The sequence below is a fragment of the Cornus florida genome, unplaced genomic scaffold (assembly GCF_030987335.1).
Source record: "Cornus florida cultivar Cherokee Brave unplaced genomic scaffold, ASM3098733v1 CherokeeBrave_3.0.0_Hap2_Chr02, whole genome shotgun sequence".
NCBI lineage: Eukaryota > Viridiplantae > Streptophyta > Magnoliopsida > Cornales > Cornaceae > Cornus > Cornus florida.
This window is the reverse complement of record NW_026775572.1, coordinates 76,119,658-76,145,586: the sequence shown is the minus strand read 5'-3', so window position 1 is coordinate 76,145,586 and position 25,929 is coordinate 76,119,658. Positions and strand designations below refer to the sequence as shown.

Here is a 25,929-nt window from a genome sequence, read left to right as displayed (position 1 = left end):
TTGATGTGAACTGTGATCATTGGTGTGAAGGAGAAGGATTTGAAATTGATCAATTCACATCCAAAAATGCTAGTATTATAAAGTTATATCTCACTATTCGCATCAAGAAGAACATGGGGCACACAGATGCTGAAAGATGTGTCACATGTTCTTGATTTATGGGCCAATTTTCTATTTATATATTTTTATTCCAAAAACAACTTCATGCATTCAAAACACCATTTGATTTATGTATCAATTCACGTGTACGCATTGTGCCCAGTCTCTTGATAGTGAAATTCTGTCGAGCTAGCCCTATGAGTATTTTTGTGCTCACATAGAGAGCATGATACTTCCAATTTATTACATGTACCCCCTCTTTAAATTTTAATTACAAAGGCATATATTCTACATGCATCATCACTATAGTATTGAATTGACCTGTATTGTTATGGTAAAACTCCCCATTCCATTTTCAATGGAGAAGACCACGTCCTAATCTAAACACATCCACTTTTAGCATAATCGTCAATCTGAGTAATCTCAAGGACTTTATCCATTCCACTCTCTATCAGAAACCTGAAAAGATTCAACAAACATACATATTTCAAAAAACCAAAGATTTTAAGAAACATGTCTTTAGTGAGGCAATGTCTCATACCTATCTCTGAGAACTCTGGTCATGGAATGGCATCCTCCAGGTATTGTTGATTGCATATTTACAGCAATATTTGGGTTGTGAATACTCTGCCGAAGATGTACCCAACCATGTTGCCCATTTTCGTCGTCTGAAACTTTAGCCCTGTATTTGCAACATAATCTACAAATTTTATGACAAATTAAAGTAGATTTTGAGGACAATATGGTCCCAAATGAATCATGTTGAACTGAGCTCATGCGCTAGAAAAGTCCAACTCGAGCTCAACTCAGATAGTTATTTTATTTTATTTTATTTTATTTTTTTCAGAAATTCAAGCAATAATTCGGATAGTAAATGATCAGGTCGAATCATAACTTTTTAACAGCATATGCAGAAGTTAATTTATATGAATTGCGTGCTCATGAGCCTATTCTAGTTGATCTAAACATATATATATATAAATATACATATATATTGGAAAGTAAAGGAAGATATATATATATACGTGTGTGTAATATATATGTATATATTAGTTTGAAAAGAGCAATTTGTGTAATAGTGTTTGTTGCACCTGTACATCTGAGCATCGATGGAAGCCGGAGTGTCGTTTGAGTCTACAAGGCAGCCGTCACTTACCCAACAATCTCCACATGAGTCCAATTCCCATCCTGGTAGTTTTCCTTCCTACAATTGATCAGCAAACAAATTTATATATAGGTAGCTAAAATTCATATATTTTCTCGGAAATGTTTATAATGAAGTTTATTTGTTAGTGATGATAAACACCTTAATGTAATCTCTGAATGTTTCAATGGCCTCTGCACCTTTTGCCTTCGCATGTTGAGGCTCGGAGAGGATATTCATCCTTAGTTCTATCGATTCTAAGGGTTCCTCGAGATCTTTTATCAAACTACCAATGCCTTCTTCTGATCCCGTGAGCTTCATTCGAACCATTTCAATGATAATTTTCACCACCATGTAAGCACCTGAGAACAAATTTTGAAATAAAAGCATGTTAATTAAACCCATGCAGTACTAGTACTATGGTATGCAGGTTTTACTAATATGAATGAGGATTAGTTTCACCAAAAGAAAAATATGTCGGTTTAGTCATAATTGTCACGTAGAGAATGATTTTTGAACGATTCTCTAATTTATTTGTATAGCCAAGGGTTTATCTCTTTGATATGGTGGATATTACCCTCAATTAGATTGACAGATCCAGGAAATTGTATAAGGGAGGCAATAGTGATTTTTTTTGTAATTTCAAGGGAGGGAGGTGGGCAATGGTAAATTTTCATAGGTATATAATACAAAAAAAGAAAATCGCTAGTATAAATACTAAAAAAAATATATTTAGGGCCAATTGCCCTCACTGGACATATGGTAGGTACGGTCCTCCCTATTTAAGCTCATTCACTATATCATGCAGATTAAAAAAAAATAATAAAAAAAAAAAAATTACCTCATTCCCTACCTTTTGAATCAGGTAATTACGCCTAAAGAACATTACTCTTGTCATATATAAAGACCTCATTAAAATTTTCAAAATACCAACTTTGCCCCCAACGAGTTAGACTTTACAACTTAAAAAATTTATTTGTAGTATGCGTGTGAAATAGTAAAATAGCACACTCAGTTAAAGCCTAAACTTTAGCGTAATTTATAAGAAACCTCAAGGAAGTAAGTAATTTCCTCACAGACTCACATTTATGAATGAATGCAATGTTGAACATTAAGTGAAGTAACGAAACACAATCATCAGCAATACTAGCTAGAAGATGTAAAAGAAGTGAAAGGACATATAGAACTCACCATCATCAAGAAAATGATTCTCCTTCAGAGCACCATGACCAGAGGTTTCCATCATGAGGTGTGTTTCAATGCCATCCTCATTAAGCTGGACTCCCTTGTCGATGACATTCCGGTAGCCAACTCGATACAAGCAGTGGTGACCCCCTCTATCGGTGATGAACCGTGTGAGCGCCAAGCTTGTCCGAGCATCGGTTACAATGGTTGCTCCGGAATGTTCTCTCAACACAATGGCAGCCATAAGCGCAATGAGCTTGTCCCCGTTTATGGGGTTTCGGGCATTGTCGACCACGCCACTCCGGTCTACGTCAGTGTCGAAAACGATTCCGAGATCAGCTGTATTCTCTAGTACTGCAGCTCTTGTCAGGGCCATGGCAACTTTGTCCTCAGGATTGGGGATGTGGTTGGGGAACATGCCATCTGGGTGCAGGTTTAGGGAGCCGAAGGTGTCAGCACCAAGCTTGTCTAACACATCCCATGTGAAAAATCCTCCTGATCCATTTCCAGCATTTACAATTATCTGCAATTCGATCAGTTGCAACATGATCCAATTTGCATGTTCTAATTGGTGTATAAATTATCAAATAATTTTGGACCAAAAGTTATTAGGTTAATTCAATCAAAATTTGCGTAAAGAATTGTTAATAATATTTATTAAATTTGTATGGATCTTCTTTTTTGGAAATTTTAAATGCACGACTAAAGTGACTTATAATTCAAGAACATCTAGCAATTTTCTTTTGAAATATAGCTAAATTCTTAAGTTAAAATTTGGTTTTTTTATTTTTTAATCGTGACGAATTAGGAAAAGGGGCAACTTGAGCATAGGCACATTCATTGGAGGTTCTGCCAACTAGACTAATGGTTAGTCCAAAATTGGTCTTTTTTGTTTTCTTTCTTCAATTTATTTATTTATTTTTATTTTTTTTTTAACAAACGGAGGAAGCCCGAATTTAAACACTCTTTCGAAAAGCTAGACACTCCAATTTGGCCACTAGGTGATGCCCCAACATTGGTTTTGGATTGAGTGGCACGTTAGTAGTCCATGAATTGTAGAGCCTGGTAATAGTGGCATGCAGGAGGTTAAGGTCCATGATACAGGGGCCTTAAAACTAGACCTTGTCTTGGCCACTTTTTGCTTATATTAAGATCTAGGCCCAAAAGTTCATTGTTTGGTTCAATGTAAAACATTATTTATTTATTTTTTATTTTTAAAAGGCAAGAAATAGGAGTGGCAATTTGTGTTCGCGAGTCGTAATTGTGTCATATTGTTTTAAGGGTCTTATACTAAACAGCTCAATCTGAACACGATCCGTTTAATAATTGTTTTAAGAAAATCTCAATACTAATCCGGCCTATTTATTAAACGGGTTATGCATGTAATCCGTTTAATGACTTGTTTAATAAAATTAAATATTTTATTATTTAAATTATTAATAATACTCGATCAAATATTAAATACTAGAAAAATATAAGTTTCAATCCAATCAAATTACTAAATAATCTCTAATTTACAAAAAAATAAATTATAATATACAAGTTTAGATAATTATTTTGGAACTTAAATAGTAATTTGCTTATGACATTTATAATTAAATAGGAATAAACGGGTTACACAAGTTGAATCAATCAACCCAAACATGAGGTTAATTGTGTCGACCCATTTACAACCTAAACCCATTTAACTCGTGTCGTATTTGAGTCGTGTCAAACTTTGTTACCCTTAGTAAGAAGTGTCAAAAGTTATATTAGTAAGTATAGAGAATCGAAGTCTAGCACTCCAAAATCCACCACTAACCTATTGGGCTATCAAAACATCTACAATTTAATGTAAAACATCAACATTGTTGCTATGATGGTTTGCTTTTTATAAAAATTTTTAATTTTGATATTTATTTTGGGACAACTAAAAATTGAAAGGTAGACATTTATTTTTTTGGACGGAGGGAATATTGTTCAATTTTCTCCCTCAACACATGCGAGACTAGAATGAGTTACTATAGACTTGCTCAGTTCAGTTTGCTTAAAACAATTTCCAATTACTCAGAACATAATTTTTAGAGAGGTGAGACAAAAAAAATAAACACATGAATAATATTATTGTAAATACATAATCAGAAAAGAATTAGTGAAAGATGAGAGAATGAAATTAACCTGAAAGCCTTGTAGAGGAGTGTCGTAGTGCAATGGATGGTTGACTCTCTCCTTGATTATGTCCCTAAGGTGCTTGGCATAAGTGCTCATAAAGTCCACTCTTGTTGGGGATGGCAACATGGTTGAAACTTTGGCGAGCCTGTTGGCATATTTCAGAGCAGCTCTGCTACATATCTCCTCCACTTCTGGTGATGTTAGGCCTCCTTTCCTAGTAAAAAATTTTAGACCATTACGCGTGTAGGGTAAGTGAGACGCTGTCATCTGCAACACATGCACAATTTCAATCTCATAAATACCTAATTTTTTTCTCATTCAAGTCGTTTGCTATTGACTAACATCTAATATTCCCAATTTTCAAAGTTAATTTTTGCAACCAAAGCTTGGAGGTGAACTAGTGGGTGCGACATTTAATAATGTATAATCAACTTTCTCTCTCAACATCTGATAAGCGCTGAAAAGTGCGCATTTAAACCCTTAAGCTTGATCATTCTAGGACCTTATCCTATCTTATTTTCCCGTTTTAATCTAATTTCATGGTATTTCCCTTTTTAGGCACTTATCCCCAAAATAAGTCAATTCAGCTGAATTAGAGCATAAAAGATGCAATCTCAAGCTTAGTAGAAGAAAGGAGCAAAGTGAAAACAAAGAGGTGGAAAACAACAATCTTCGATCAATTAGACCAATTTCAGATTGATCTCACAATGATCGTTCCAACCATGCCAAGATGGATCGAACCACTTGTCCTTATCCTCAGGAAAATTCCATCTTCGATCAATCCAACATTTCTTCGATCGATCGGACTTCTTTGATCTTATCCCCACCTACCACTTTTGTTCTTTCTCCAAAATATCCCAAAAATATCTCAGATTTGTCATTATTCCAAAAACGTGCCGCCATGGTTCGATCAATTTGACCACCCTTGTGATCGATCGAACCTCCTCAAGTGCGAGAAAAAATAGAGTTCCAGCCAATTAAAACGTGTGCTCGTGGTGTAATCATTTGGAGGTCCTAGTGCACGATGTCTAACCATTAGGTATGACACTTGAGCTACCTATATAGGGATTTTTGGCCATTTTATACATATACAATCTTAGAGAATAGAACCATATACACAATAGATGTTGGAGGAGTCTAGAGATTAGAGAGACACACACCATTTGGGAGTTCTTTCACTCATCTAGGGTTTCCATCAAGGAGAAGAAGATCATTTCTACCATGGAGATGGCCCTTGAGGGTTGAATGACTACATCAATAAGTGGCTAAACCATTATTTTGGGGCTAGAGATAGACCTAAGCATGCCTCCTAGACTTTGATGTTTTGTATTTTGAGGGGATTTCTGTTGTAATTCTTGTCTTGATATTTGTTTTATATATAAATCTTGTTTCTACAATGATTTATGTGGTTTAATACTTCCAATTGATCATTGCATTATATTCATATGTCTATGTATGCTAGAATAGATGTTCATGTGTTTATCTCTAAGTTTTGTGATATTGATGCATGTCTATGTGTGTTAATGCTGTGAATCTAGTGATGGTCAAGGCATGGTGCTTTAATGGAATACTCTTGTGGTTTGTTTGATAGTTCATATTTATTTCTTGATGGATTGTGCCTCTTCCTTAGCTTAATTAGTTTAATTTTCACATCCTTAACTTAGTTGTAGTGTAGTTGTCTTACTTTCTTAGATGGGAGGACAATTCATGTTTTTTATTTGATGTTCCATACTGATGAATGGAAGTATTATATTTCTCTAGTTTGATGATGTGTATTGATTGTGTACTTAAAGGAAGGAATATTGACTTAACTTGATATGTTGTGCTATTCACTAGTTTGGCTAAACAATATATACTTATTTAGTCATCTATGCTTGTTGATTTAATCAATGACACACACTAGTATTGCAACATATAATCCCCCCCCCCCCCCATTCATTACACATTAAGTGTCTAGGAAGGTGATGTTTGGTGGTGACCTTTAAGTCCCAAGACCCTTCTCATGTATTCTCTACATTTTACTCTACTTCAATTGTTTTACCTTGCATCCATTTGATTGATATTGTAGTTAATTAACCCAACAAAACATCTTTGATCATTCGACCTACTAATCTAACATTGATTTCCAAGCTAAATACACTTTATTTCCCTTGGGACGATCCCTACTCACCCTAAATATATTTATAGTTAGAAGTGGTAGTGGCATTTTATAAATTTAAACTTGGCCACATTACACCTCTTTTTGTAGTTAATACTAGGACACTCGCCAAGTTTTGGCGCCGTTGCCGGGGATTTGGCATCGTCATATTTTGGAAATTAATTAGGAATTAGTACTCTTTTTATCCTGTCTTTATTTTCATTTTACTTTGGTTACTTGTTGTGTTTGTTCTTGATTGGCTAAGTGAATTGAGCCAAGGGAAGTGAAGCAAAGGGAAATTCAAAAGCAAAGTGCCAAGCTAAGCTAAGCAAAAGTGAAAAAATATAAAAATTGCAAAGCAAAGCAAAAATTAAAATTAATTTGAAGTTGTTTAAGGACCCTTTGTGAGCTTTTCTAACTCTCTCCTTAGTTAAATCGTCGGCCCGTGTGTGGGCAAGTCCTTATTTTCTTAGATGGATCATGAGCCCGTGTGGAAGCAATTTATTTTTCTTGCATATTGTTCAAAGCATGGGAGTATGAGATCATTCTTTGTAGAGGTTTGTTGATTGATTTGTTGCAAAGGAGAAGTGCTTGATTTTATTATTTTTGTTGATGTGTTACTTGAGGTGTTGTGCGGTCTTTTCCCTACCCTTCATCTTAGGCATTCTAATGGAAAATCTAGAGGGTAATCTCGGTTACTTAGACCCGCATTTCATTGAACATCCCCGTCACAACCAATTTCCTCCCAGAGTTCAAGCTCCAATTCTTCTAATGATTCTTTGTGGTCATTACAATTTCCATGAATACCATGCACGGACTTGTATCGTGCTTATAACTTTGGGGCCGATCAATATGAAATTAAGCCCGAGACTATTCAAATATGTCCACTTTTCTATAGCTTAAATGATGAGGAATCATATAAACATGTTGATGAATTTCTCTAGATATACTCCATTGTGAAATACATAAATGTCCCGGAGGAAATCCTTATGTTACTCATTTTCCCCTTCACTATTAAAAATAAGGCAAAACATTGGTTCAACAACTTAGGGGTGAATTCAATAACTTCTTGGACACAAATACAAAATGAATTTTTGAAAAAAATTTATCCCGTAAGTTTGACCAATTCAATGAGAACTGCCATTAGAGAATTTTCTCACAGGGAAGGAGAACTTTTGCATGAGGTTTGGGAAAGATTGAATGACTTGCTAAGGAAATGTCCACACCATGGCATTCCAAAATGGCAAGTGGTTCAATATTTTTATGAAAGCTTATCTGACACTCGTAAGGATATAGTTGATATATTATGTGGAGGTTCATATTTTGGAAAGCATGAAGATGATGTTTGGCACCTTTTTGAAAAAATGAGTGAAAATTCATTGCATAAACAACACATTTCTTGAGTGAGTCATGATTCTAATGAAAAGAAGAAAAATTTGAAAGTGTGCTAAATTAAGAGTCTAATGGAGATTATAGCCGAGGTCAAAACTCTTTTGCAAAAACTTAATCAATTCTTATTAAGTCAAAAACCAGTTATCAATTCATCTCATTTTCATCACTCATATCAGTCTTGTGAGCCTTGCACAACATGTTCTAGTGTTTTACATTCTACTTCCAATTGTCCCCATGGACATGTGTTTAATGAACTTTTTGAACAAGTCAATGTTACATTTGCTCACCCTTATTCAAATGTTTATGTTTCGGTGTGGAATGAAAATTCAAGTCCTTTTTGAGCTAAATATTTTTAAAGTAGATATATCCCACCTCATAAAAGGAATGAAGGCTCCCAAGGATTTGTGTCATCTTCTTCTCATCATCAAAGAATGAATCACTATTCACATCCTCAAGTGTATGATTCTCAAATTTGTTCTCATCATCCTCATGTACTTTCTAGTAATTCTATATTTGAAGATAAGGTTTTGGTGGCTTTGGGTAGTTTAGAAATGAACACTAATTTGTTGTATTCTCATTCTCAATCGATATCAAAGCTTGAATCCCAAGTTGAGATGATAGCTAATGCATTGAATGTGAGAGAAATTGGTAAATTGCCTAACCAACCTGAAAGGAACCCAAAAGCCCAATACTTTATGGAAGCAAACTCTACATTGGGGTGTCCTTCACAAGAACAAGTGCAAGCCATTACTACTTTGAGAAGTGGCAAGTAAATTGACAATAGGGTTGAAAAACCAAGTGAAGATAGTGAACCGGTGCAAGCCAAAGTTAGCACCCGTCCTGTTTCCAATTTTATTCCTACTTCCTTAAAGGAAAATGTTCCAAATAGGAATTTCCAATCTTCTTCACGATCTCTTCAAGTTACAAAATCTTATGAGCCAAAAGCTCCATTTCCTTATGCCTTGAAAGAAACTTCACCTTTTGGGAGACAAGAAGGGAAAATTCATAACATGATAGAGGTGTTTAAACAAGTCAACATAAATCTTCCTCTCTTGGATGCAATTAAGCAAATTCCGCCTTATACAAAAATTTTGAAAGATCTTTGCACACAAAAAATAAAGAACAATGGACAAAGCCCTAAAAAAGTGTTCCTCACAGAGTAAGTTCCATCATTTAACATAACACTCCACCTAAGTTCAAAGATCCTGGTGCTCCGACCACCTCATGTGTGATTGGAAACCATGAAGTTTGTAGAGCTCTTCTTGACTTAGGAGCGAGTGTTAATTTGATTCCCTACTCCTTGTATGTCCAACTAGGGTTAAATGAATTGAAGCCAACCTCGGTGGTACTTCAATTAGCCGATAGATTCATCAAAACACCTAGGGGCATGGTTGAGGACATACTTATCAAAGTTGACAAGTTTTACTTTCCGGTTGATTTTGTGGTCCTTGATACCAAACCAGTTGCTAATCCTACCAACCACATCCCAATCATCTTAGGAAAGCCATTTTTTGCCACCCAAATACAAACATTAATTGTAAATCCGGGGTTATGGACCTTTCTTTTGGTAATGTAATGGTTAAGCTTAATGTTTTCAATACAAGTCGACATCCTATAGAAGAAGACGAGTGTTGTCTCATAGATGTCTTAGATGGGGTTGTTGAGGAGTCCATTCCTTCCATGATTATGAAAAAGTCAACCGAGGACAATCTTTCAGCTTTTCTCTTTGATGATCCTCTTGCATCTTGTCTCCTTGAAATGTATGAGAATTGTGGGTTTGACAATAAGGGGTCAATGAGTGAGGTAAATGATTTAATGGAATCCGTTGCAAGCTTGGATTTTCTGATGAGCGCTGAAAAGTGCGCATTTAAACCCCTTAAGCTTAGGTATTTTAGGACCTTTACCTATCTTACTTTCCCGTTTTAGACTAATTTTATGTTATTATCCTTTTTAGGTGTTTATCCCCAAAATAAGTTAATTTAGCCAAATAAGAGCTTAAAAGAAGCTAACTAAAGCTGGATGGAAGGAAGGAGCAAAGTGGAAGCAGAATGAAGCAAAGTGTGGAAATCAACATGTTCGATTGATCTCAAGAATACTTTGATCGATCGAAAGTTCATTGATCTAGACTCTCCAAGATGGATCCAAGCCCTATTATCCTTATCCAAAGATCCCACAAAGTTCGATCGATCAACAATTCTCAGATCGATCGAAAAGATTCCATCTTATCCTATTGTACCACCCTACTTACCACTTTTGTCTCTTTCCCCAAAATATCTCAGATATGTCCTTATCCAAAAAGGCGCCGCCATGGGAGGATCGATCTAGCCAAAGTTTGAAAGATCTTAGCCATGTTCGATCGATCACAGCACAGGTTCAATCGATCGAACCCTTTCACATGCGAATTAAATTAATTTCTAGCTTATTAAAAGTTGTCTCATTATGCAATCATTGGAGGAGCCCTTGTGTACGAGCCTAGACCATTCGGTGTGACATTTGAGCTACCTATATAAGGAATATGAGCCACTTTTACATAGAGTCTTGGAAATGCTTTTTAGAGTAGAGAGATACAATTCTCAGAGAGGAAGAAAAGAGAAGAGGAGGCTAGAGACACATTCTTGAGAGGTTTTCCATCTTCCTCAAGAAGAAGAGCACTTATACCATGGAGATAGCCCTTGAGGGTTGGAGGACTGCTTAAGAAATCTGCAAGAAAGTTGTTAGTTCCTTTGATATGTTCAATAGCAAAAGAATATTGAGCAATAACATTAAACCATTTTAAGCGTCTGCCATCTAAGCAATTTTTTTTTTGTTGATTAAAAAATCCAGATATCTAAACATTTGAGACTCCATAACTGTTTGTATGGCCCAACATAGCTCTATAAACTGTATCCGAAACCTTACCGGTCACGACGTCGATGCTTACCGACATATTTCCCATTTTACTACCACAGAACCTATTGCGTTTACCCAAATTGGTGCAGGAATAAACTTCCTTGTAGACATGGTTACTGACTGGAAAATCGATTTCCAACACAATCTAGAGGCACCCAACACTCATATGGCTTCCTCCTTTGAAGATGTCCAACAAGGAATGATCTCCTTGAATGACAAACTTGAAACTCTTACCCAGATTTTCACCCTTTCATCCTCACCAGATAATTCACTTCTTCAGGATCAAATAAATCAAATGACTATCGATTTAGCCAAACTTCAAAAAGCTAAAATGTCAGATTTATATCCACCTGAGCCACCAGATCCTCCTTCAAAAAAGGATTCTGCCCTTCCATCAGAAGAGTCCCTTCCACCAGAATACCCTTCTGCTGAAAAACCTCCTCGCTACAGGGTCAAACCTCTTTTTTACGGACATGAAGACAAAGTTGAAAACATCAAAGTTTTCTCTGAAACCTCTTCTTCCAAATATCGTCGAGATGATTATGAAAGCATCATAGATCAGCTCAATTGTTTACAAGCATTATATGTAAACCCACAACTCACTTTGGATGAAAGCGCTCATATCATTACTCGTATGAGACAGATCTCATTACATAATGAGAATCTTCTGACTCACTTTGGCTACACGCCAAGTGACGGTTCCAGTGACTCTGACGAAGAAAATACATCAGAAGACGAACAAATATACGCCTTTTCTGATAAGTCGGATTCCTCTGAAGAACTTGATGAAACCATTGAAATAGATCCTTTACCAACTTCCTCTTCCGATTCACCTATCGAAGAAGACCTAAAGCCTAGCCCTAGATCTAAAAAGTCTAAAGCTAAAAAACGTCGATCTGATACTATTCTAGACGAATCTTTCTATGGCGACTTTCCCACCGAAGACCTTCTCCCTGCAGAAGAAGTCTCTGGCTCTGGCCAAAAGACAGACGAAGAAAAATCAAAAGCTGAACCTAAAAAACCTTCTGTCTATACCTCCTCGTATAAATACGATTTTTCTACGGTTCCTACCTGGACACGAAAAGATGATCTTAATAAGTTTCCTATTTCGCAACATGGAACTTATCTGGACCTCACAAATGTCCCGTATAAAGACCATTTGAAAACTATCGATGAATGGGCACAGTCGTTAGCTATTCTAGTCAATAACTATAAAGGAACCTGGGAACGCGACCGTTTCCTTGATTATATTTCAGCAACCTTACAAGGTGATGCTCTCGATTGGCTTCGCCAATGGGATCAAACTTCCCAAGGCCAACGACAAAAGGATGCACTCTTAAATAATTTCGATAAAATCGACGGTGTATTAAGAGGTTTTGTCAAGATCCTTAAAGAAGAATTGGTTGGACATACCGGTGAACAACTCCTCACTGATGATGCAACCGGCGCTCTTTCAAAAATCGAATTATGCGACATTTGCCGTTTTCCAGACTACGTCAAGCTATTTACCAAATACTTCCGTAGACTCCCACCAAATGCTATCGAACATTGGTTACCCCAATTCTTTCACAAACTTCCAAATCCATGGGATGAACTTGCAGCTAAAGGCTATCCCGATTTCCTTGTTTGTATCCAGAAAACCGATAACATTGGTTTCCGAACAAATTTCGTTTATCGTCTCATCAACGAAAAATGTCTAGAAACAAAAGCCAAAAAACAGGTCAAAAACCAGATCAATGGAACTGCTGAAGGACAACGCTGTTGCGACAAGATTCTCCAAGAAACCTGGAAAATCGGATGTGCTCCTAATAAAGCTACTCCTTCTAAACCCGCACGACGAAAAAACTTTCGTTGGAAACAGTGGAAAGCTGGCAAGCGCCCTAAAGCATCAAAGAAGTATGTTACACAAGCTACTTCTCCTCCCCCAAAAACTAAAAAAGGGAAGAAGAAAAAAGGAACCAAAAAATCCTCCAAAACTTCAAAATCTATTGAAACAAAAAAGGATTGTAAATGTTACATTTGCAATGAAGCTGGTCATTATGCCACTAACTGTCCACAAAAAGGCAAGAAGGCATCAAAAATGGTTAAGCGTCTACAGACAGATAACCTCTGTGTTGTCTATGGTAGCGACATCACCGACCCCACTACCATCCTGTATGAACTCTCAAGTAGCGTTTATACCAGTAGCTCTTCCAGTACCCCTACCAGTGATACCGAAGAAGAATCAGATATTGACACTGTCTGCATGATGAACCTTACTCCTTCCACACCCGATGAAAACACTAACATCAAGCTTAGCGACATCATTGGAGAAGAAGTTCAGTTCACAAACGAACAATTGATTCAATTTGACAAACTCCAACGGATCAAGAAAGACGAAGTGTACAAGACTTCTCGATTTGCCATCTTTTCCAAAAGAATTTTAGAACAATTCAGTGGAAATACAACCATTGACTATACCTCAAATGGTCGTTGTGGATTCAATATCCTTAACAAGGAAAAAATTAAACGATGGAAACAGCAAAACCCTCTTGCCAGATATATTCATATCGGATTAGTACAAATTAAAATCACTTCTCTATTTCGACGCGGAACTGATCAACATCTCATTGCCCTTATCATGGACAATCGATTTCATAAACCCGTCGATGCTCTCATCGGAGGTGTTCAATCCAATCTGGTCAATAATCTTATGTGGTTTAAAATCAAACCAAATTATTTCATTTCACTTTCTGATCCAAACATTGAGAAAGTTCTTCAAGTCAGACTTCAGTTGTCAAAACTACAAATGGATTATGACTCCCTCAGTCTTGGCATCCAGTGGAAAGTTCTTTATGAACTCACTCGAGAACCCGAAACTGCTACTGTTCCTACCATTGACTCTAAATTAGTCACTTTGTTCGAACCAAGGCCATTTGACACAATAATTGAGCCTAAACTTCTCAATTGGACTGATCTTGAAATTCCTAAAACTTGGTTATTTGATAATATCAATTCTGAACCCAAGTTACGAATTACAGAACCAACTGTAGCCACGATTCATGCCTCCGGCTCAAATCTCTATGTTACAAACAAAGCAAAACCACCTCAGCTACAACGCTCAGTTTCTGAGAGAAATCCTGGATAGGAAAGAATCCTTCCCCCACGAACTTCAGTCGATGTACCTCCTCGACGACGATTTACCTGGACAGAAAAAGGCAAAGCTCCTGTTGACCCTAACGGCAATGCTCCCTTTTTGCCTGGTTCAAATCATAAAATGAACTCAGCAAAATTCTTCCATTTTCGCACAGGAAATGATGAAATTTTACTCGCTCCTTCTCAAGGCAAAAAGCGCAAGTACACGTATGTCAACGGTATCTTCAACTTCAAAGGATATAAACCATATAGCCTTTGTGTTTTAATTGATACAGGCGCAACCACCAGTTGTTGTCGATTTAATGCCCTACCTTCAGAAAAATGGCAGCAAATGAAACACCCCATTGGTGTTCAAGGCATTGATGCTGAAGCTCCCTTGAATGTTATTCAGTTTAAAGCAAAAGACGTTACTATCTGGCTTAATGATAAAAAGTTCATTATCCCAAAAATTCTTTGCTTCCCCTATATGCATGGTGATTTCATTCTAGGATGTAACTTTATCTATAGTTACCTTCCTTTGCAGTTAAAAGAAAAAACTATTTCTTTAACTCTAAAAGACCAAACAGTCGTTGAAATCCCAATTCAAGAGAATTTAGCTTCTGTTTGTAATGAAAAGTTCTCTCCACCCAAACGAGATACTGACTTACTAGTCCTAGCTGATACTCATTGGTTATATGCATCTCTACGCCAAAAATTTTCCGATAATCCACTTACCCTGTGGAAAAGAAGTCCTCGATTTTGCAGCCTGAGACTCAAAAATCAGAATGTTATTATTCGAGTTAAACCAATGATCTACCTTCGAAGAGACATTGATGAATTTGACGCACAATTTCAAGAGCTCCTTGAGAAAAAACTCATTGAACGCACACGCAGTCCACATAGCAGCCCCGCCTTTATGGTTAGAAACCATAGTGAACTCAAACAAGGTAAAGCCCGCATGGTCATCAACTATAAACGGCTTAATGAGCATTTGATATTTGATGGTTATTTTATCCCACGCAAAGATGTTCTGATCAATCAAACCCGTGGAGCTAAAATCTTTAGTAAGTTTGATTTTAAAGCAGGCTTTTGGCAGATCAAACTGAGAAAGAAGTCAAAGCCCCTTACGGCATTCAGTACCCCTCACGGCCACTATCAATGGACCGTTATGCCTTTTGGTCTCAACACAGCACCACAAATCTATCAATGATGGATGGATTCTATCTTTAATGATCTTAAAGATTTTGTTGTTGTTTATATAGATGATATTTTAGTTTTCTCTAAAACTAGAGACGAACATAAAAAACATCTTCTTTGTCTTTCAGAAAAACTGAAGACTTACGGAATCATCTTATCTCCAACCAAGATAGATGTTGAAAAAGAATCTATTGATTTTCTGGGATTAGTTTTAACCGACAAAGGTATAAAACTACAGGATCATATAATTATTAAGATCCATGATTTTCCTGACATTATTCAAGATAAAAAGCAACTTCAAAGCTTTTTAGGCATCTTGAATTATGGACGCACTTTTATTAAAGGGTTAGCTCAAAAGGAACTTCCTTTATTAAAGAAGCTACAGAAAAATGTCACTTTTGAATGGACTGATAGTGATACCACCATTATCCAACAAATCAAAGCTGATTTAGTCCATATCCCTGAAGTGTATTTTCCTCAAACAGGAGATAAACTTATTCTTGAAACAGATGCCTCCGAGCTCTGTTGGGGATATGTTTTAAAAGCCATTCCTAAAGAAAAATGGATTGATGACACTCCGTCCTATCCCATGATCCGAGCTCGTAAAGCTCCAATAACCAAACTCCTTCAAAAAGAAGAGTTAATTTGTGGATACAATTCTGGGAAATTTAAACCCAATGAACAGAATTATATCATTTATGAAAAAGAACTTCTGGCAATAAAATTAGCAATCAAGAGATTTCATATTTACTTAGCACCAGAAGATTTTATTATTCGTATTGATAACCAAGCAGTAAAGGATTTTTTAATCAACAAAAAATTGCTTAGATGGCAGACGCTTAAAATGGTTTAATGTTATTGCTTAATATTCTTTTGCTATTGAACATATCAAAGGAACTAACAACTTTCTTGCAGATTTCTTAAGCAGACCTCCAGAAATATCTAACCCCGATATTTCTCTTCCCCTGCCTACAGATGGATGAAAACACTTTTCCACCAAAGGATAAAGATGGTTGGATCACTGTTGCTAAAAAAGCAATATCTAAACCAAGTCCATCACAACCACACAAATGGTTCGTGGTTTTTGCAGGTCACCAGCCTGGCATCTATGAAACCTGGAATGACTGTCACAAACAGCTTCGTTCATTTAATGGTTCTTGCTTTAAAGCTTATGACACGTTTATAGAAGCCCAAACAGTTTTTTATAATGTGGGACAAGCTTCTCAAAAAATGTTTGCCAAAAATCCGGATATTGCAGAAATTAACAATTTCTACGATCCTGGTCTTCCAAACTATCTTTATGATGAAATTAACAATGTTTGGAAAGCATATAAACTCGGTGCAAATAAGAAATTTAGACAACATCTGAGTTCTCTTACAGCCCTCATCGCTGAACAATCAGCCATGACGGATGAGCTTAAAAAGCTTTGCATCCAGATCTGTCTTACTATTGACTGGGAAAAAGATTTTTCTCTTTCACAAATAAATTGTTTTCTAAAACTCGCCCAGTTGGTAGGAGAATAAGATTTTCCACAAAATACGTTTGCAAAAATTAATCGTATATGTCTTCTTGAAAAAGCAAGAGACCTTTTTCCTCTAGATCTCTTTCGCATAATTTATCGAAAGGTTGAAGATCATTATGATATCATTCGATATTATTATGAAACTCTACATGAAGATATCAATACCTTTGATATACTTTATAATGGCAAACGAGTCCCTAAATTTGCCTTTTTTATCATTCCTGGCATAGACTGGTCCATGGAACCCATTAATTGGGGATTTGTAAACAAACTTACTTTCTCTTCTCATGATTCTTATCAAAACTTCCCTACCATGATAAAATCCATGATTTACAAAGTAAGCAAGCGATGGAACTACAGCCGCCATCTTACCTTTTGGATTTCCAGTTCCATTGGTAGTCGAGAAAAAACTCGATTCTTTCAACCTTATCAAATATGGTATCTCAAACTCACAGCACATGATGAGTACGAGCATAATCGCCTCCTAAATTCAGAAGAACTTACTACCAGTATTGTTCCCTATTACTTCGAAATTCACAGTTTCTTACATCTATAAGACACTGCTAGACGATTTCTTGATGGTTCTTCTTACAATCAAGAACCAGTATTTTATTGTTGTGACGGACGCAGACTCTTTGTCACTATAATCACTTGTTATTATGGTGATGATATGAATGGTGAACACCAGATTCAGACTGCTACAACATTTTTAAAAGAAATAGTTAGCATGACTACACTGGATATCCCCGCTCGTGTCAAAGACGGAGCTGAACGACTCAATCTTGAATGGGATATTGCCGATGCACAATCTCCTGCCAGCACCCATCCTCTTGATGAATATGAACTCCATAATATCATCAATGCAATGGAAGGATAAGCCGACACTCTTCTCTGCCCGACTGCAAATAATCCAGAACACGATAAGAAGACGTCGTCATGTCTACTTTTTCCAAAAGCAAAAGTAGCCAAAAGTTGCCGACAAGCTATTCATCAATAGTGAAAGTTGCCAACACTCACTTTTTCAAACAGTAAAAGAAAAGATTCGCTCTTATCTTCTCCGGAACTGTTTACCTTTTGTAATGTTATTTAAACCAAAGCCCCAGAATGGTTGAGGTATCTGTTTTTGTATCTGTGCTTGTAATATCTATCTATCAGTTTCCTCTTTGTAAATCTCCTTCTTGTGTAAACCTTCAGTTCTCGTGTAATTCCGCACATGTTGTTGTAATTGGTATCAGAGCCCACATCGAATCTGGACCACTGTAAGTTTTATGTACATTTGTAATATAGTTTTCAGTCTCTAAGTTGTGCTCTATTACTGTTATAATTCTCATATGTTTGAATACTGTTGCAAGCCCATATTATCCTGTCTTTGCTTATATGTCAGTGTCTGTACGACTATTATGACAATCATTAAGCTGTCATTCATGAGTGGCTAGACATTCTCTTGGGGCTAGAGTTAGCCCTAAGCATGCTTTCTTTACCTTGATTTATGTATTTTTGGGAGGATTTGTGTTATAATACATGTTTTGACATATTTATTTACATAGATCTTGTTTATTTAATGATTTGTGTGGTTTAATTCTTCCAATTGATCATTTTATTCTACCCATATGTCTATGTATGCTAGAATAGATGTTTATGTGTTTATCTCTATCTCTTGTGTTGTTGATGCATGTCTATGTGTGTTGATGCTATAGATTTAGAGATTGTCAAGACATAGTGCTTAATAGAATGCTCTTGTGGTTTATTTGATGATTCATACTCATTTCTTGATGGATTGTACCTCTCCCTTAGTTTAATTAGTTTAATTTCTATCTCATTAGGTTAGATATAGTGTAGTTACCTTTGTTGTTAAATAGGAGGACAATCCATACTTGTTGTTTGATGTTCCATACTTATGAATGCAAGTATTATATTTCTCTAATTATGTGATGTGTTTGGATTGTGAGCTTAAAGAAGGATTAATGACTTAGTTTGATGTATTGTGCTATCCATTGTGTTGTTTAAACTATATATACTTAATTGTTCATCCATACTTGTTAAAACAACCACACACACTCACTATTATTGCAACATATGTTTTTCCCCTCATTAATTATGAATTGAGTGTATAGAAAAGTGATACTTAGTGGTGATCTCTAAATCCCAAGACCTCTCTCTCTTATTTTTTCTATCCTTTAATTACTTGTTTTACATTGAACTTACTTAATCTTAATTGTAGTTTAATCAACCAAACAATCTACCTTTGATCACTCGACCTACTAACCCTAGCATTGTTTCCATTACTAGTAGCCCTCCAATCCCTTGGGACGATCCCTACTCACTCTTGCTACGTTAGTAGTAGTGGTAGTAGTGGTTTTTATAAATTTAAACTTAATCCAAAAGGCTTTTCTTGAACCTACATTCACTACATTAGTTTGGCATATAGGAACGGCCACGATCAAATTTTGGCACCGTTGCTGGGGACTTGAATTGGCAACGCCGTGTTTTGGAAATAATTAGGGATTAGTACTCTTTTGATCGTGCCTTTAATTTATTTTATTTATTTGTTATTATTATTATTATTTTTTACTTATTGTGTTTGTTCTTATTTGTCTATGTGAATTGAGTAAAGGAAGTTGAGCAAAGGAGAATTCAAAGTACGGAGCTAAGCTAAGCACAAAAAGGACTTAAAATCTAAAAAATGCAAAGCATAGCAAAGCTTGGAAGTTGAAAATGAATTGAAGTTGCTTAAGGACCCTTTGTGAGATCTTTCTAACTCAAGTTCTAGTTAAATCGTCGGCCCGCGTGGAGGCTTGTTTTTCATTTCTTAGATAAATCGTGAGCCCGCGTGGAGGCAATTTACGTTTCTTTACATGTTGTTTAAGCATAGGAGCATGGGATCATTGAATGTGGAGATTTGTTGATTGAATTGTTGCGGGGGTGAAGTGATTGTTATTTACTTGTTGGGGTGAAGTGATTGTTATTTACTTGTTATTTGTCTTTGCTAGTGCATGCATAGTCGTAAGTCATTAAATCATACTCTTATCCCTCTTAATTTTCATCTTGAATCAGTTATTTGTAACCCTAGGGGAAGAGGTAGTTCTCATTACTCCATTTTACCAATGGAGAATTTAAATGACAACCATGTGGAGGACCTTGGTCACATAGACCAACAAGGCATCCTCCACCCTAATATGCATCATGAAAATGTTTAAGTACCATTAGGCATGCCTAGACCATTCATTCCATCACAACAACAAGGCTAAATTCCATTGGGAATGCCTCAACCAATATTTACTCTACAACCCCCCATGGTTCAAGCTAATTAAGGTGTTCGTGTAGCACCACCAATTGTGAATCCTCCCAAGAGCCCATTATGTGCCTAATGAATACAATGCACCCACTTGCATTCAATTACCCCCGTTTAGAGCACACCACTATGAAATCAAACCACAAACCATTCAAATGATTCCTAACTATCATGGACTTCCTAGTGAAGAACCTTATAAGCATTTGGATGAGTTTCTTGAAGTGTGTTCCACTGTGAATTACACGGACATACCGGAAGAAGTTTTAAGACTTAAACTTTTTCCTTTCACCCTTAAAGACAAGGCAAAATATTGGTTCAACAATCTTAGGCCTTTTTCGATAACCTCTTGGGCGGAAATGCAACAAAAATTCTTGAAAAAGTACTATCCAGTTTCTAAGACCAATGCCATGAGAACTTCAATTAGAGAATTTTCTCAAGGGGATGGGGAGATGTTTTATGAGGCATGGGAAAGGTTTAATGATTTGCTTAGGAAATGCCTACATCATGACATACCTAAGTGGCAATTAGTTCAATATTTCTTTGAAAGTTTACCGGATAATCACAAGGGTATGGTTGATGCATCTATGGGTGGTTCCTATCTTGATAAGCATGAAAATGATGTGTGGCAATTGTATGAAAGTATGAGTGAAAATTCCATGCATAGGTCCTTATCTTCTAAAAATGGTAGAAACCTAGGTAAAAGGAAGAATGTTAGCTTATATCAAGTTGACAATTCCGATGACATAGCCGCTGAGATAAAATCCTTATCTTAAAGGTTTGATCAATTTTTGATCAACCAAAATTCAGCGAATCAAGTATCTTCCTCCCCTACTCATATTCATCATCGTACATCTAATGAATCATGCATGACTTGTTAAAGTGTCTTGCATTCTACTTCCAATTGTCCACACAGACATATGCAAAGTGAGCCCCATTAGCAAGTCAATGCTACATTTGTTAATCAAGGGAATAATCCCTATTGCACTCATTACAATTCAAGTTGGAGGAACCATCCAAACTTTTCTTGGAAAAGCCAAGGGGAAGGCTCAAACCCTCCCCAAGGTGATTTTCAAGGGAAGTATGTTCTGCCACCAATGCAAGGCCAAGGTTCCCAAGGTTTTAAATCATCGTAATTTCAATCACATGGCAATCAATTTTCTAATTCTCATTTCCCTAATCAACTATCTTATTCCCAAGAAAACTCTAGGAGTCCCGCCTTTGAAGAGAAAGTTTTGACCGCTCTAGGCACTCTAGATGCGAACACTCAACTGCTTCATTCTTACTCTCAATCCATGCTAAGCTAGAAACCCGAATTGGGCAAATAACTAATACCTTAAATGCTAGAGAAAAGGGGAAGATGCCTTTGAATGCCCCACCAAAGCAACAATGTGTTGTGGAGACTCATTCCTCATCAGAAGGACACACAATTGAGCATATCAATGCGGTGACAACCTTGAGAAGTGGGAAGATTGTGGACAACCAAGTAGGTGTGTCCAATGAAGAGAGTGAACTGGTGCAACCAAAAGTTACCACCCGTCCCATTTCTTATCATATTCCTCCTTCATTGCATATGCATGATGATTCAAATGAGAAAGTGTTAGAAAGTGATTTGAAAAGTGAGTCCAAAATTGATTTGAAGGATGAATTGAACAAATCTTTGAAAAAGGATTTTAAAAATTATTGTGTTGATGATGTTTCAAAGAAAAGTTTTGAAAAAGTTTTTGAGCCAAGAGCTTCATTCCGGATGCCTTGAAAGGATCCATTTATCTTGATAAACAAAAGACCAAGACCAAAGAAATCATTGAAATGTTTAGGCAAGTGAAGATTAATCTTCCACTTTTGGATGCAATTAAGCAAATTCCAGCTTATACCAAGTTCTTAAAAGATCTTTGCTCCCAAAAGAGGAAGAACAAGAGCTGAACACCTAGGAAAGTGGTCTTAACCGAGCAAGTGAGCTCAATCTTGCAACATAACACCCTTCCAAAGTTTAAGGACCACGGTTCACCTACTACCTCTTGCATCATTGGTGACTATGCCATTAATCGGGCTCTTCTAGACTTAGGAGAAAGTGTTAATCTTCTTCCATACTTGGTATATGTTAAATTAGGCTTAGGAGACTTGAACCGACGTCGGTGGTTTTACAACTTGCCGACCGATCCATCAAAAAGCCTAGGGGTATCATTGAGGATGTCTTGATTAAAATTGATAAATTCTTCTTCCCGGTCGATTTCGTTGTCATGTCCAAATCCCAAAAGCCAAATTCCCATTATCCTTGGCCGTCCTTCTTGGCAACCGCAAATGCTAACATCAATTGTAGGATGGGGGTAATGAAAATCTCATTCGGGCATATGAAAGTGAAGTTGAATAACTTCAATCCAACCCCAAATTCATTTGACAAGCATGAAGAAGTAAATGTTGTAGAGAAATGTCTAGACCATGAATGTGAAAGAATAGAGTCTTTGCTTGAAACCAAAACTTCAAAAAGTTCATCTTCAACCTTGAAACTAAAGAATGATATTTCAAAATCTTGCTTTGAGAGGGCATGGAAGCCCAAAGCTCACATTGACAAAGGACCAACAAATTCCTTTGAACCTAATCTAACAAGTTCTTTAGGGAACCGTTTATTGGGTGGAATTCAAAGTACTTATCACCCTAACAAGTAGGGGATGCATTACAAGATGTTTGATCCGGGCTAAAAGAGCCTAACGTCATGCTAGAGATGTTAAAGACTAGTAAATGCTTCGTAGGGTTTATAACCCTATTCCTCCCTCATTTCTATTTTATTTTTCATTTCTTGCGTCGTCTAGATATGTTTTGGAATTCATACACATGGCTAGGAATTTTGATTGAGTATACATACACTTTCCTTTTGAAAATAGGCATTTTGTCCCTGTTTGATCGATCTCAAAAGTGGTTCGATCGATCGAACATCCATTCTTGCATCCAATCATTGCTCTGTTCCATCGATCTGAAATTCCCTGCATAAATCAGCCTTCTGTGTATCGTTCGAGAATTTTTTTGGATCGATCTGAAAGTTCTTAGATCGATCCAACTTTTTCTTGGATCGATCTTCACTCCACACTTAGAAATTTTTTTGAGATCCATGAAAAAGGCCTCTCTGTGCATCGTTCGAGCTTCTCTGCAGGTTTTTACTTGTTTGATATATCGAACCATCTTCTTGATTGATCTCAACTTGATCGATCTGTACCCTTTGTTGACCTTGACTTTGACTTTGATTGCAATTTTATTTTTATTTTTATTTTTAGTGCTTATTTTATTTTATTTTATTTTACCTTCTAAAACTCCAAAAAATTTTCATTTTATTTTTCACTTTTATTTTCAATGACTTATTTTATTTTCATTTTAAAATTTTCAAAAATCCCAAAAACAATTTTCTTTTTTTTTTTTTATTTCCAAAAATTCAAAAAAAAAATTATATATATATATAGTTTTAATTTTAATTTTTAATTTCCAATCCAAAAATTCAAAATATATATAAAAATAAATAAAATAAAATAAAATTGTCGAGGTAAGATCAATCTCAAGATTTTTCAGATCGATCTATATTCGATCGATTAGAAATTTTCCCCGATCGATCGAACTTGTCGGGACCAGTTTTTAAAAATAAAACCCTAGGGTCATTAGATTGATTTCAAGATCGATCTAAGCCCTCTCAGCCCTCGCCGCTGTAAACCACACCTCTCCTATCTCCGGTGAGCCCTCCAGCGACCATCCCAAGCCTCCACAGTATCTCCCTCATATCAAATCTCGTCTATCTCGCGATTTCCACTTCTCTCTCTCTCGGATTTGGCCATGGCTAGGGTTAAGACTGTTGCCCGTGGACATTATTATCGCCGAGTCAGGCCCAGATTAGAGGGGCCAGGTGAGCCCTCTCATATTCAGGAGCAGCCTGAGCATCAAGCAGGACCATCTCAAGTCCTGGATCCTGAGCAACTGGAGGATTATACAGAGGTCGATCCAGCTCAGTCCCCATCAGCCGATTCTAGACTACAGTCTTCTACTTCTACATCTTCATTATCTCATGATGAGGTTGAGCATACACCATCACCTTCTTGATCTCTGCCTCATGCACAGCCAAGCCAGGCCTTAGACAGAACTCTACCGAGATACTCATATCTTACAGTGGCGCATGAGTCAGTTTTTGATATCTCTTTCTTCTCCCGGTACATTCTGACCCAAGCAGCCTACGAGGACATAGACCGGAGGGGCATTTCAGCCATTCTAGCCCTTGTCACATACCTAATTTACCCGAGGCTTGTTCGGATGTTCTTCCAGAACCTCCGACCTACCTCGAGTAATCTGGCGGAGCTGCGCACTACTGTTGATGGCCATCGTATCAGCATTATAGTGGAGACTCTGGCCAGATCTTGCCGATGCCCACATGTTTGCCCTCTTGAGCTTGAGCTCGTTTATCCCATTCTGGAGAGGAGGCCTTCTTATGCAGACATAGCTGTGGCACTTACAGGCCATTATAGTGAGGGCGAGACATTTGCTACTCGGACCTATTTGCCCGATGATCTGTAGTTCTTTGATTCAGTCTTGTACCAAAATATATGTATGACGGGCCATAAGGTCCAGAGGCGAGATGACTATTCGGCAGCCCTGTATGCTTTCTACACAGGGTATTAGGTTTCTATTTCTACCTTATATTAGAGCGTCATGATGAAGCTCTACGCAGACTACATCAGCAAGGCCAGGCCCAAGCGGGCTAAGTATCTTCCATTTGGCCATCTTATCACTCAGATCCTGAGATATCAGAGTTATTCATTCCGTCCAGATAAGCGCTTAGAGACAAGAGCTTGCCACTTTGGTAAGAAGGATGCTATAATACTCTTATCAAGAGTCTTATGGAGGACGCTGTGATAGCCGCTGAGGAGGCTGAGGAGGATGAAATAGCAGCAGCAGCGAACGACCCCGCAATCGATCCGGCTGCCATACATATGGATATAGACTTGGAGCAGGAGCCTCCAGTAGAGGAGATCCCACATCACTCTCCAGCGGGGTTACCATTATATTTCCCAGAGTAGGCTCAGGATGCACATCATTTTCCTGATCCAATCATACTTGAGGCTTTAGCACAGACACCCAGCTTTGGAGAGCGTATCCAGGCCTTGGAGGACGAAGTTGTCTCTTTTCGGTCAGATATGACATCTTTCTGCTTTGATGTCATGACTGCGCTGCGAGACATATCCCGAAATATCCGCGGAGCACGCCCTGCCCGTCCTACCTCCTCAGCATGATATTCCTAATCTCCCTATCTTTATATATTCATTTCATATATCTGTGACACATTCCTGCTATTTTGATACTGTTATATTATTTTTACGGCCAGTCTGTTGGCTCAGACATTGTGATGTACATTATTTATGTTTTTTATTTTTATTTTTTCTATACATGCTATATTTTGGATGTCATATCTTTGTATTGATATATCTGTCTGTGATTAACTCCATTAGGTGCATCCTAGTGACTTCAGTGAGAGAAAGTGCTGCCGAAATTTTCAGGACCACCCTTTTTGCTCTCTCTTTACTTCAATTTTTATCCCATTTACACTTGCATGTTCACTGCGCACTATTATTATCCCTTTTGTTATCTAATGAGTTTTATCCAAGTGCCATCTTTTCAAGACCACAGTTAATCCTAAGTTTGGGGGGTTATACCACCCACTTTGGATACTTGTGTCTCGGCCATTCTTTGCCATAGCTATACTGGTATACTCTTTCCTTTGTTCTTTTTGCACATTGAGGACATTATGCCATTTAAGTTTGAGGGTAATGGTGTTAAT

The 25,929-nt window shown here is 37.0% G+C and overlaps 1 protein-coding gene and 1 pseudogene across 2 annotated transcripts in view; both read right to left on the bottom strand.

Annotated features, from left to right (window-relative positions):
• Positions 1-205: 205 nt before the first annotated feature.
• The window catches only part of LOC132295337 (uncharacterized), a 37,189-nt gene continuing 11,465 nt past the window's right edge, over positions 206-25,929 (bottom strand). The window contains exons 2-7 of one of the 2 annotated variants that reach the window (XM_059793562.1): positions 4,586-4,846; positions 2,435-2,951; positions 1,406-1,605; positions 1,191-1,303; positions 641-781; positions 206-558 (exon numbers count right to left, since the gene is read on the bottom strand). In XM_059793562.1, coding sequence (XP_059649545.1) covers positions 480-558; positions 641-781; positions 1,191-1,303; positions 1,406-1,605; positions 2,435-2,951; positions 4,586-4,846 — 1,311 coding nt within the window. In that variant the 3' untranslated portion in view covers positions 206-479. The remainder of the gene's footprint in view (positions 559-640; positions 782-1,190; positions 1,304-1,405; positions 1,606-2,434; positions 2,952-4,585; positions 4,847-25,929) is intronic. The other variant, XM_059793563.1, reaches the window with a different exon arrangement.
• Positions 20,536-20,634, bottom strand: LOC132297847 (small nucleolar RNA R71; annotated as a pseudogene).